General features: G+C 31.8%; 2 protein-coding genes across 4 annotated transcripts in view; both read left to right on the forward strand.

The window, feature by feature from the left end:
* LOC101514584 (probable N-acetyl-gamma-glutamyl-phosphate reductase, chloroplastic) overlaps positions 1 to 5,104 on the forward strand; it is a 7,055-nt gene extending 1,951 nt beyond the window's left edge. The window contains exons 5-13 of the mRNA XM_004498115.4: positions 57 to 107; positions 216 to 287; positions 894 to 1,013; positions 2,103 to 2,163; positions 2,272 to 2,352; positions 3,513 to 3,592; positions 3,681 to 3,770; positions 4,093 to 4,221; positions 4,563 to 5,104. Coding sequence (XP_004498172.1) covers positions 57 to 107; positions 216 to 287; positions 894 to 1,013; positions 2,103 to 2,163; positions 2,272 to 2,352; positions 3,513 to 3,592; positions 3,681 to 3,770; positions 4,093 to 4,221; positions 4,563 to 4,670 — 792 coding nt within the window. The 3' untranslated portion in view covers positions 4,671 to 5,104. The remainder of the gene's footprint in view (positions 1 to 56; positions 108 to 215; positions 288 to 893; positions 1,014 to 2,102; positions 2,164 to 2,271; positions 2,353 to 3,512; positions 3,593 to 3,680; positions 3,771 to 4,092; positions 4,222 to 4,562) is intronic.
* A 1,091-nt stretch (positions 5,105 to 6,195) lies between these two features.
* Positions 6,196 to 10,672, forward strand: LOC101514031 (uncharacterized). 3 transcript variants are annotated; one of them, XM_004498114.3, is made up of 5 exons: positions 6,196 to 6,214; positions 6,393 to 6,500; positions 7,754 to 8,185; positions 8,427 to 8,670; positions 10,227 to 10,672. In XM_004498114.3, exons 2-4 carry the CDS (start codon positions 6,402 to 6,404, stop codon positions 8,622 to 8,624), a joined length of 729 nt encoding a protein of 242 aa, XP_004498171.1. In that variant the 5' UTR covers positions 6,196 to 6,214; positions 6,393 to 6,401; the 3' UTR covers positions 8,625 to 8,670; positions 10,227 to 10,672. The 3 variants fall into 3 exon arrangements, 2 of the variants coding, with proteins under 2 accessions (XP_004498171.1, XP_073223613.1); XR_003472446.2 differs by lacking the exon at positions 6,196 to 6,214 and adding an exon at positions 9,194 to 9,337 and having other exon boundaries at positions 6,225 to 6,500; XM_073367512.1 differs by lacking the exon at positions 6,196 to 6,214 and adding an exon at positions 6,274 to 6,292.
* Positions 10,673 to 10,988: the final 316 nt, after the last annotated feature.

The raw sequence follows: 10,988 nt of genomic DNA on the forward strand, positions 1-10,988 counted from the left end.
AAAGAGTGTAATTTTAATGCTTAAAAATATTCCTTAGTCTACATTTTTTATTCCAGGAAATAATTAAAGGTCTCCCAAAGCACTTGAAGATTGTTGATCTTTCTGCAGTATGTTTTGAATAACTGTTGTCTCTATGTTTTTATTTAAAGATTCTTTTCATTATAGATCAAAGGGAATTTTGTTTCATAATAGAATTGTAAACGTTCATTTTGTAGGATTTTCGTCTAAGAGATGTTTCTGAGTATGAAGAGTGGTATGGTCAGCCACACAGTGCACCAGATTTGCAGGTGGGACTTGTCTTCTTCAAATATAAAAGGGTCTCATTTGTCTAGGTCAACTTTTTGTTTTCTTCAGCAGAATACATTGTTAGCTTATAGGATTATAATTTGTTTTTTTTATACCATGCCCTCTTTGGATAAACAACTTAATGAAGCGCTTATAGTATAAGTGCTTATGTATAACAAAAAATAAAATAAAGTCAAACTGTTTTCATATAAGTTGTTTTTATAACCTATCTTGGAGAGCTTATGGAAATAAGCTAAAAACAGCTTATGAACATGTCATAAGCTGTTTCTATATGCTCTCTCAAATAGTCTCATAAATGGTTATGCCATCATATAAGCTCAAATAAGCCAATCCAAAGAGGCCCTTAGTAAATCATGAACGTCTTTTAAGTTCTTAGGTATACATTTGATGAAGTAAGATGTCATCACTTTATGAATTTGATTTGTTCACTTTGATTTCTATTCATATCTATGAAATGAATTGTGTAACTCAAGTTGATTTTTTCTTGTAATTCTCTAATGGAAAAACAAAGTCAAATGGAATTTCCTTAAACCAGCTACTTTTTTGTCATTTGTTTCTCATGCTGAGTTAATCTAGTTATTATTCAGAAAGAAGCTATATATGGATTAACAGAGGTTTCAAGGGAGGAAATAAGGAATGCACGCCTAGTTGCTAATCCGGGTTGTTATCCAACTTCCATCCAACTTCCTCTTGTTCCACTGATAAAGGTTAACATATTTGCTTTGCTTTATTATAAACTACACATTTAGAATAAGTGAAATTTCATTTCTTTTTTATTATTTTTGGTGACTGATTATGATGCAAACAGGAGTTATACCATTATGGTGTACAATCTGACCTATTGCTTGAATTGTACAAAAATGAAAAGTTTTAAATTAAAATCCATGTCTCCTACCAAAATTCACTGGAGAAATGGAACACTACACATGAAGCTCACTATCAAGGGAAGATGATTGGAAAATTTAGATGTAAGGATTGAATTGATTATAGATTTCAGGGTGAAAGGATGTAGATGTTAGATTCTACTTGGATTATAGCTTTGTATGATCCTAATTGAAATTGTGGTTTTAATATCCTAAAAGATTGTATCAGAGACAAGCTGATTTTGTAGGTTTGACTCAGGCCTTACCCAAATTATAAGATTGTATCAGAGACAATCCTAAATCTATTGTTGGATCCTGCATCGTCCAAGCTTTAGACCCATTGAGCCTGAGCGTGAGGGGGCATGTTGGAAATTGCGCCTTATTTGCACCCCCTCCTAGCCGCCTAATTGCGGCATCTGGGTTTCCTTCATTGCAGCCTGCAGCACCTTCCTTGTGTTGGCTATGAGGGGTGTGAAACCTAAGTAGTGCATGATAAAACTTCAGTAGTTCCTACTTTACAAGCCAGTTTTGTAGGTTGAGTTAGGCCTAATTTAAATTCTAAGACACGGCATAAGGGAGACAAGTGAGGAATACTGAAACAGTTTCCACTAAAAGGCACGTGAGAATCGTGAGATGTTGCTGCTTTACTCATGCAACTGTCTAGTGGATTGGTGGAAAACATATGTATTCCAAAGTTTGATGTGCACCTGTACTCTACTTGTTTATCAATTCTGTCTACCTTGAGTAAAGTACTTATATGTTGAATCAATGGTTGATTTCACATGTGGAATCATTGTCTAGGGATTAGCCTTAGCTTTATGAGTCCTATTTTGAAAAAGATTTTTATGTAGTTATTGGTTTTATGATTGCTTGAAGAGTTTTATATCCCCTTTGTTTTATGTTTCTGCAATCTGAGTTTTCTCGGTCTTGCAGGCTAATCTTATTCAGACTAGTAATATTATTGTTGATGCTAAATCTGGTGTTAGTGGAGCAGGTTAGAAATGGGATACACATCTTTTGTATTTCCTTACAAGTATATCACAACATTCTCAGAACAAGCATATAATGTCAATGTTGTTTGATTACTTGGTTCTCATTGTAGGGCGAAGTGCAAAAGAAAATTTATTGTTCACTGAAGTAACCGAGGGTATGAACTCTTATGGTGTTACTCGGCATCGCCATGGTAAGTTTAGTTTGCTTGATATAATTGGATTTATGCATTTCAAGTCTTAAAGACTTCAGCCTAACTAACCACTGAGTGGATAAGATTTTTTTGGAGTGATACATCTTTTTCCCATAGAACTTTTTGAAAAACAGTTTTTGTGTTTAGATGTGGATAAGATTTTTCATCTTGTAACTTTTTCTTATATAACTAGGATACATAACATAAAATTGCACTTTTTTCACTAAAAGACATTCGGATAATAAATTTTTGTACATTTGAAAAAACAAAATAATTTGAAGTTGTATACTACACTTTCAAAAATTCATAACAAGGTAACAGATACTATTGGGCAATAAAAAATTATATCAACTATGTGAATATGAATGTTAGTCCTTGGCAAAGCATCTTATATACATTTTTATTTCACTAGTGTATAACTTTTTTTATCTCTTTGATGTTATGTTCATGCAAAATTATTCTTATATGTCACCAAAAGATGAGTTGAGAAGCGCTAGCAATACGCTATCTTACTCCCTCCATCCAATACTCTATGGTTTGTTGAAATTCACATGCAACTGTTGATGGAAAATATTTAAAAAAGTTAGATCCAATGGTGAAAAATAACTAGGTACCAGTACACGGTTGCATGTGAATTACATGTACCTTATATGCAGCCATCAATAAAAAATCTAAAATTCAGACTTGTAGTTTTCTAAAAGTAAATCTAATGTGTCCTAATGAAATATAATTTATGACTTTTTTGTTTCATCTCATGAAAACTTACAGAACACATCATCTTATGAAATAGGGATGTTATGGGTATTTCACTTAGAATAAAATTGTCTCAACTCTTAAGCAGTAGTGACATGACAGCTAAAATGTTATATAAATATAGGGTGAATTGCACTTTACTCTCCTCTAGTTTTGCCATTTTGCAAAATCCCCCTCATATCTGGTTTGTATCACTGAAACCCATTCAACTTCGTTTTAAGTTGAAAATGTTATTTTCTTAGCTAAATTCAAATGCAATTTAACATTTTCTCATCCTACCTCCAAAGTTTAAAGTGATTTCCACTACTTAGCCTCGTTATCAGTTATATAATGCTAGTGGTTTTAGCTATTGGGGACATATGACATCCATTCAAATAGATAAAATTTTCCCATTTTGTGGATTACAGTTCCAGAAATCGAACAAGGACTCGCTGAAGCTGCAGGTTCAAAAGTAACCATTAGTTTTACCCCACACCTGATTCCAATGGTAAGAGTGGCATTAAGAGTTCTATCTTTTGTATTCTTTTATTGCTTTCCAGGTAAACTGACAAATTTTTCTCTCTGCCATTTTTCAGTGCCGTGGTATGCAATCAACTATTTACGTGGAAATGGCTCCAGGAGTAAGCATTGAGGACTTGCACCATCAACTGAAACAATCATATGAGGTTTGTCCTTTCTATTTCACTTCTTTTTACCTCATCATTCAGATTTTGTTAGCGCTAGTTTACAATAATTTAAAGTATGAATTGCGTATATGCATAGAATTAATGATTATTCTTCATTATTAAGGCATGGAATTTTACCAATGACTCTTTGTAATCATATTAAGATCTCAGAGTTTGAAGGCCTTGTCTTGCCTCGGTTTCATGTGATTGTGGAATATGCATAACATTTATTACTTTATTAGTCTCTTCTTAGTTCATGTTTGAATTTATCTGTTTTTCCTTTTCTTACTGTTTCTGTTTGTTTTTTTTTTGGTGATTTTAGGATGAAGAATTTGTTGTACTGTTGGAAAATGGAGTAATTCCTCGAACTCATAGTGTTAAAGGATCAAATTACTGTTTAATCAATGTTTTCCCTGATCGAATTCCTGGAAGAGCAATAATCATATCTGTGGTATGTTACAAGTGAAACATTATGGTTACATAATTACAGTTTGTTTGGATTGGCTTAGTACTGATAAGCACTTTAGAATTGCTTGAGGGAGCTTTTGGAAACAACTTATGACATGTGTACAAGTTGCTTTCAGCTTATTTATATAAGCTCTCCAGGATAGCTTATCAAAACAACTTATAGCTTATATAAAAAAAAATTGACTTTATTTTATCTTTTGTAGAAATAGCTTATATACAAGTACTCATATGATAAGTGTTTAAACAAGTTGTTTATCCAAACATGACCTTATACTATGTAATTATTATTGCATTGGCTCTAAGTATGTTGATATGTTGTTGCAGATTGATAACTTAGTGAAGGGAGCATCAGGTCAAGCCTTACAAAACCTGAACTTGATAATGGGTTTTCCAGAAAATTTAGGGCTTCATTACCTGCCTCTGTTTCCTTAGAGTTGTTAGAGTAGTCATCTTATCTAACTAGGGTGAGCTGGAGATGTTTCTTTTCCGGCAGCCACGTTTCCATGTAAACTTAATAATGGTTCTTTTCATTTGTTGGTTCTATTGGCTCATGTGGCTAATGGATGTGCCAAATCGATGTCTCGGCTAGAGCTCCGCCATTATTGTCACCACTCCTTAATAATGGATGCTCTAGTGGAAATATTTTAGAATAATGGATTTTCATTAACAAGGTGTGATCCTGGAATTTCAGGAACTCATGCACCAGTTTGATGATTTTCGAGTTAGTTTTATAAGGAGACATTTGAACCATGAGGCTTCTTAAACTTTTGGGAGTAGCCAAGAGATTAGGTTCTAGAATCTGGTTGGGGAATGCCCCTCATTTTTCTGCTCCATCTTATCGTAATGATCCTGTTTTATTAGTTCAATGGCATGTCTGTTTGGCTTTCGAAAAAATAGATTATGGAATGCTCTCTTGCTCAATAAACTTGCAAGGCTTACCCTTGCTAATGTTGTGTTCGTGTCAACATAATCATATTAAATGAAAAATCATATGCATAGGAACATGCAGTTAATGATGAAAAATCATGTGCACTCTCCTTCTAAATAATGCTGCTTTTGAGGTGTATTTCACTATAGGCTTGTAGTTTTTTATGTTTTGTTCTTTCTTTTAAATCAATTTAATCTATCTATCAATTCATTTTAATATATTTGAAATGAAAAATAGAGCAAAAAAAATTGACAAATAAAAATCAAGGGAAATTCTAAACACATTTTTGTAAACAATGTCTAACTGACTCTACCCCTTTTTTTCCCTATTAGATAATACAGAAATTTAATTAATTGATGAGTTTATTTTGTAAATTTAAATGACCAAAATTTGTCCAACTTCTATAATCTTAAAGACCAAAATAGCGGGTCACTGAAAAAACTACCTTGTAAATAAATAATTTCAAAGTTCTGCAAATTTTTTTAGATTATTGCAAAGTAGAAACTATTTGTATTTTACTGTAATTATTAAAAATACTTGAGAAATACTTATTATTACATATCATAATCCAATGAAACATGAAAAATTAATCTTATCCGTTAATTCTATATGCAACTACTTTCATGTATTCATCCCTTTATTTTACTTTTTATCATTTTAAAAGTGCAATTATTGCATTTTGTGTTTATAGATTTCGTAATACATAACATTTAAAAATATTTTATAATGTCTTTAAATTTTAATTCAACATAAATGTCGATATTATTAAATTAAATATTTATTCAAACTTAGAAAAAAAAATTATCTTTTTTAAAATAAAATAAAAAATACTTTATGCAAGTAGTCAAAATTACATTTTTAAACAAATAAAATTATGACTTTTTTAAATTTCATATATTTTCCCGAAAAACTTAAAAAATTTGGGATGTAAGAACAATGCTTTGAAATTACAAAACACTTTATTCACAATCATCTAATTAGATTTTCAATTTAGCATGTAGTGACATATTGAATAATCGTGTAAAAAATTGCATAAAAGTTCTAAAAGGTTAATAGGTCACTCCAAAAGAAAATATTTTCAAATAAAAATTAAGCTTATGCAAACGCCATTTAAATTAATCTATCGGTTTGATTATATTCCTAAACCCCCATTTGTTGTTGAATTGCAATTTGTAATCTTTTTTCAAAAGGGTTTCTGAATTTGAGTTCAAATTTGTATCTTTCAGCTTCACAAAATGTCTCTCCCTTATCCCTCATCTCAACTCGTATCTTCTGCTTTCACTTGTTTCCACAACAACTCCTTCACAATTCAACCTCCTTTTCTGGGTTTCAAGGTATTCAAACTTTCTCTTTTACAATTTGTTTATTTTATTTTCTCATACTTGTTATTTTTTTCTATGTTATAAAATCAATAGAGATTAGGTCATTAGATAAATGGGCAATTAGTTGCCAATAAATCGTTATTATATTTCATAGTTTTACAAAGTTCATGCTAAATTTCATAATTTTTGAAAATTTGCAATTTTTTGTTTTGTTTTTGTCTTCATAGTTCTAATGTGTTTGGATTGACTTATCTACAAAACACTTATGAAACTGTTTGAGAGAGTTTATGGAAACAATTGATATATTACTTTATCTACATTGTATAAAGAATATGCAAACTTACATAAAAAGTAAATTATAAATATATAAAAATTAAGAACATGAGGAGCTGGCTTGTTAACTAATAATGAATCACTGGTTTTTTGCACAAAACTAGCCATGTTGAACCGATTTTCATTAGTGTTCATGCATTTCAGGTTCCATTAGTGGTTTGGATTGGTCATATGGCTGATTTCTGGTTATACTAGTCGAAGCAGCGGGTCCAAGCTAGATTTTATAACATTGCTTTTATATTTTCCAATTGTCTGAAACTAAAAGAGCGAGAGAGCTTGATTTGTTCGCTTTAATTGCACTTTTTTTTTTGTGAAATCAAAATGTCTTCTTTCTGTACCAAACATAAAATAAAATGTATATGTTTTGTTCTGATATGTCCAAATGTATCACTTTTTTTATCTTTATCTTGGTCACTTTTTGGTCTTCTATTGAAGTGGACTAAATATAAACCCAACTCATTTTCTGTTGTGTTAAATTATAACTTGTCAAGCAAAAGATTATGAAGCACTGACCCAAACACAAACATCAAACACAATACTGACACGTTAATACCAGTAATAATTTGAGAAAATAAGTTAATTAAATGATATCATATTTGTCAGTGTGGTGGTGGTGTTAGACACTGACACGTGTTGGACATCGGTCACGCCTTCGATCAATAGTGTCTGCTTTGATGCAAAAGGTACCTTAATCTACACGGTCAAATTTATGCAGTGTCAAAGTAGTGTATATCAAACAAATCACAAATGTAGAATGTGTATCTAAAACTTATGAGGTATTGTGTGTGTGTAGCATTACTCAATCTGAATATTACTGGTTTTCATTTGTTTTGGAGTTTTTGGAATGTAGGGTTTGCTATGTACATTACACAACCAATTTAGGTTTGCTGATTTGTTTCGTTAGCTTGAAACTCCTGTTTTTGCTATTCCAGAGTACATCACGTTTTGTGAAGAAGCACGGTTGCCGTTTAGGTGTTAAACCATTTTCTGCATCTCAGAAGACAAGGCTCAAGATCTCATGTGCTATGAATATGTCTGCAGCACATCAATCAGATGATGATAGAAAAGTGCAACTTGACCAGTTAATAGACAAAGCACATAAGCTTTGGGACAGTTCTCCCGAGCCGGTGAAGATTTTCCCGTGGAAGAGAGCATTGGGAAACTTTGTTCAGCTTGTTCTTGATCTTACTTTGGCTGTTGTCAAATACCTATCTATACCTGTATTCGCTGTTACCTCCATCAGTGAGTTATCCTATTGTGCGCATGAAAGGAAGCTAGTTCTTGTTCCTCTTCCGGTTCTTTTTGGAGCTGCTGTTGCTGGTATCCTTAAAGAGACTGCATTAGAGTTATCTCCACGACAAAGGGTAAAATCATTGGCTATGCCGCATTTTATAATCTAGATAACCGATAAATTAGTTGGATGTAGCATTAAGCTGATTTTTTCTTTAAATGAATAGTTTACCACAAAAGTAACAGCCAAGTAATATTACCAGTTCTTTGATTAGTTTTATTAATTAACTTAACTTCAATTCAATTAATATAAATAAAGGTTTTTTTCAGTTATTTTTTTTTTCATAATGTTTAAATGCATGGTCTGGTTTTCAGGATGCAGAAGTTCCATGGCATTTAATTGCCATTGCAATTTTCTTCACATTGATCAAATTGCCAGGTCCATATTACCCTTATTGGGGGCGTATACTTATTCCTCACTTTGCAAATGGGGTTTTGTTGAGGACTCTATGGTTTGCAGTATTGTGGTATAGAAGACCTAAAGCATTGAAGATGTCAGATTCTGATAGTTAGTTAACCAACTGAGCTATGGTACAACCTTGCAAAGTCAATTTCAGTTGTAAGTTCCATAAACTCATTATAGATTCTACAACTTATATCCTCGGTAGTTGCGCAGAGACTATATTTTGTTTCCTCGTTTATGATTAAATGTTATGTATTGTGGAAATAAGTCAAGCTGAAATGCATGAGCTCAACTAAATCTAGTTTTATCAAGCTCTAGCCGCATTCAAATAAATATGAAGATTAATCGCAATAGCTTCATTAAATTTTCATATAGGTTTATTGTTTAAAAGTTTGTAATGGAGTCTTAACGTCCGATTATTTTATAAATCTCTACTAACCACATGTCTTCAACTTTTGCTAAGCTATAAAAGACCCATTTGAAAACTTAGACAAATTATGGTGAAGACTAGTGTGCACTTCCATTTTTACCCATTATTGCTTGTTATGAGTTTTGTTATTTGTAATTTAGTCCTTTTATAGGAAAAAGTGTGAAGAGCTAAAATTTCAAAACGATCCTTATATAAAAAACAAAGGTTGTTAACCCTAACCCTGATCCTCATTCTCCTTAATCCATTCAGCTGTGGTTGCAAATCCTCCATTGTGGGTGTGTCTCCATTCAGTGTTGGGTGTGACTCCTGCATGGTGTGTGTGTGTGTGTCAATTCAGCTGTGACCTATAAAGCACGGATACCCTTGAGATTAAGTGTGTGACAAGGGACACAGGTACAATAGAATGGCCTCTATTTTGAAGTTTTATGAAAGTTATAATATACTTGTAGATTTAAACTCAAAAACTAGCTGAAAAGGGTAAAAAATGACAGCAGGAGTAAGACAGAGCCTGGAGAAATCCCTGATGCTGTTTCTGTGTTTTTTAATTACTGAATTACCCCAATAAAAACTGTTAACATTTAAATAATAAAAGTTTTTTGGGAATTTTCAATCTCATTTTGAGGTGCGGTGCATTCTTGTTGCAACATCTGCAAGCTGCATTCTTTTACACGGAACCGCTCCTCTACTGTTTGTCCAATAGCGGCCAGGTGCCGCTTTAGATTGCTATTGACTAAGCTATTTTAGGAACATGTAATGGCTAGTGAGGACTTATTTGAATTTTTTTGGAAGTATAGGTTCCAATTATGAACTTTTAAATTATAAGGATCTTTTTGAAAATTTTATGAATCTATAGTTATCTGCAGTAATTTAAACCTTTTTTAAAATATTTTCTTGACATATTAAATTATACTATGAAAATTGTTATAACTAATAATGTTAAAAAGAGTATCGCCTATTTTGTCCTTGGATGATACATTTTTTGACATCCAATTAGTTCAAAAGTTAGTGTTTTCTAGGACTCGTTATGCAATTACCAAAATCAATCATTTGAGTATTAATTTATTTTTTTTAATATTTTGAGGATCAAATTAATGTTCCAAATGTGAAATTCAGAGTTTACTCGAATAAAATCGAAGAGAGAACTTCAGGTGTTTATTTGACAATGAAGACATCGATGTATTTTTAGTTCTGTTGTATTATTATTAACAACTTCAGCTTAACATAGGTTGGCTTGTTAATATTGATGAACATTTCATTAACATCTAATTCCTTTGTGATACAGGAAACAGATGTTTTCACTAATGACGACCTTATTGGAAAATTAAGCAATACATTGAGATTTTTATCTGCTTGGTTTGTGACTTGGGAATGGCTGATTCAGTTGTGTTGAATGATTCAAGTAATCAGGTGGATAAGCATTAAATAGATGTCAATGATGACTCATCCTTTTTGTATAAGAAACAAATATTTGGTCTTATCATGCTTCTCAAACCTATGGTGGAGAAGGTGCAAGTGTTTTTATGTTTTTCTCTTTTCCTTTTTTATTATGGTGACAGTTGACATGTTCACATTGAAGCATGTACACAATTTTGAACCCATATGAACAAATTAGGGAAGTTTATTTAAGATCATTATGCACATAGATCATAGATGCTTCTAAGCATCAAATTTGCTTGTTTGGTAATATTAACATAGATAATGGTAATTTGAGTGAAGAACAATTTTTTACTTTTGTAGTTGTAAAGGAATTCTTTATTTCTTCTTCTAGAGTTTTCTCTCATTTTTCTTCTTCTTCTTTTTCTCACAAGTCTTGAAAAATGGCTATTGATAATTGATATGTATGCCTTTTTTAATACCAAGTGACGACAGCTTGTGGAACATTTTCTTTGGAAGCATACAGATGAATACTCACTTATTACAAAATAAGATATATAACTTCAATTATGAACAGTTTTATATTTATATATTCCATTAACTTGTAATGATATCTATGATCTCTACTCATGATGCACATGTAATAAAGGTAATTCAAATAAAAATGCTT

The sequence above is a fragment of the Cicer arietinum genome, chromosome 4 (genome assembly GCF_000331145.2).
Source record: "Cicer arietinum cultivar CDC Frontier isolate Library 1 chromosome 4, Cicar.CDCFrontier_v2.0, whole genome shotgun sequence".
NCBI classification, from domain to species: Eukaryota; Viridiplantae; Streptophyta; class Magnoliopsida; order Fabales; family Fabaceae; genus Cicer; species Cicer arietinum.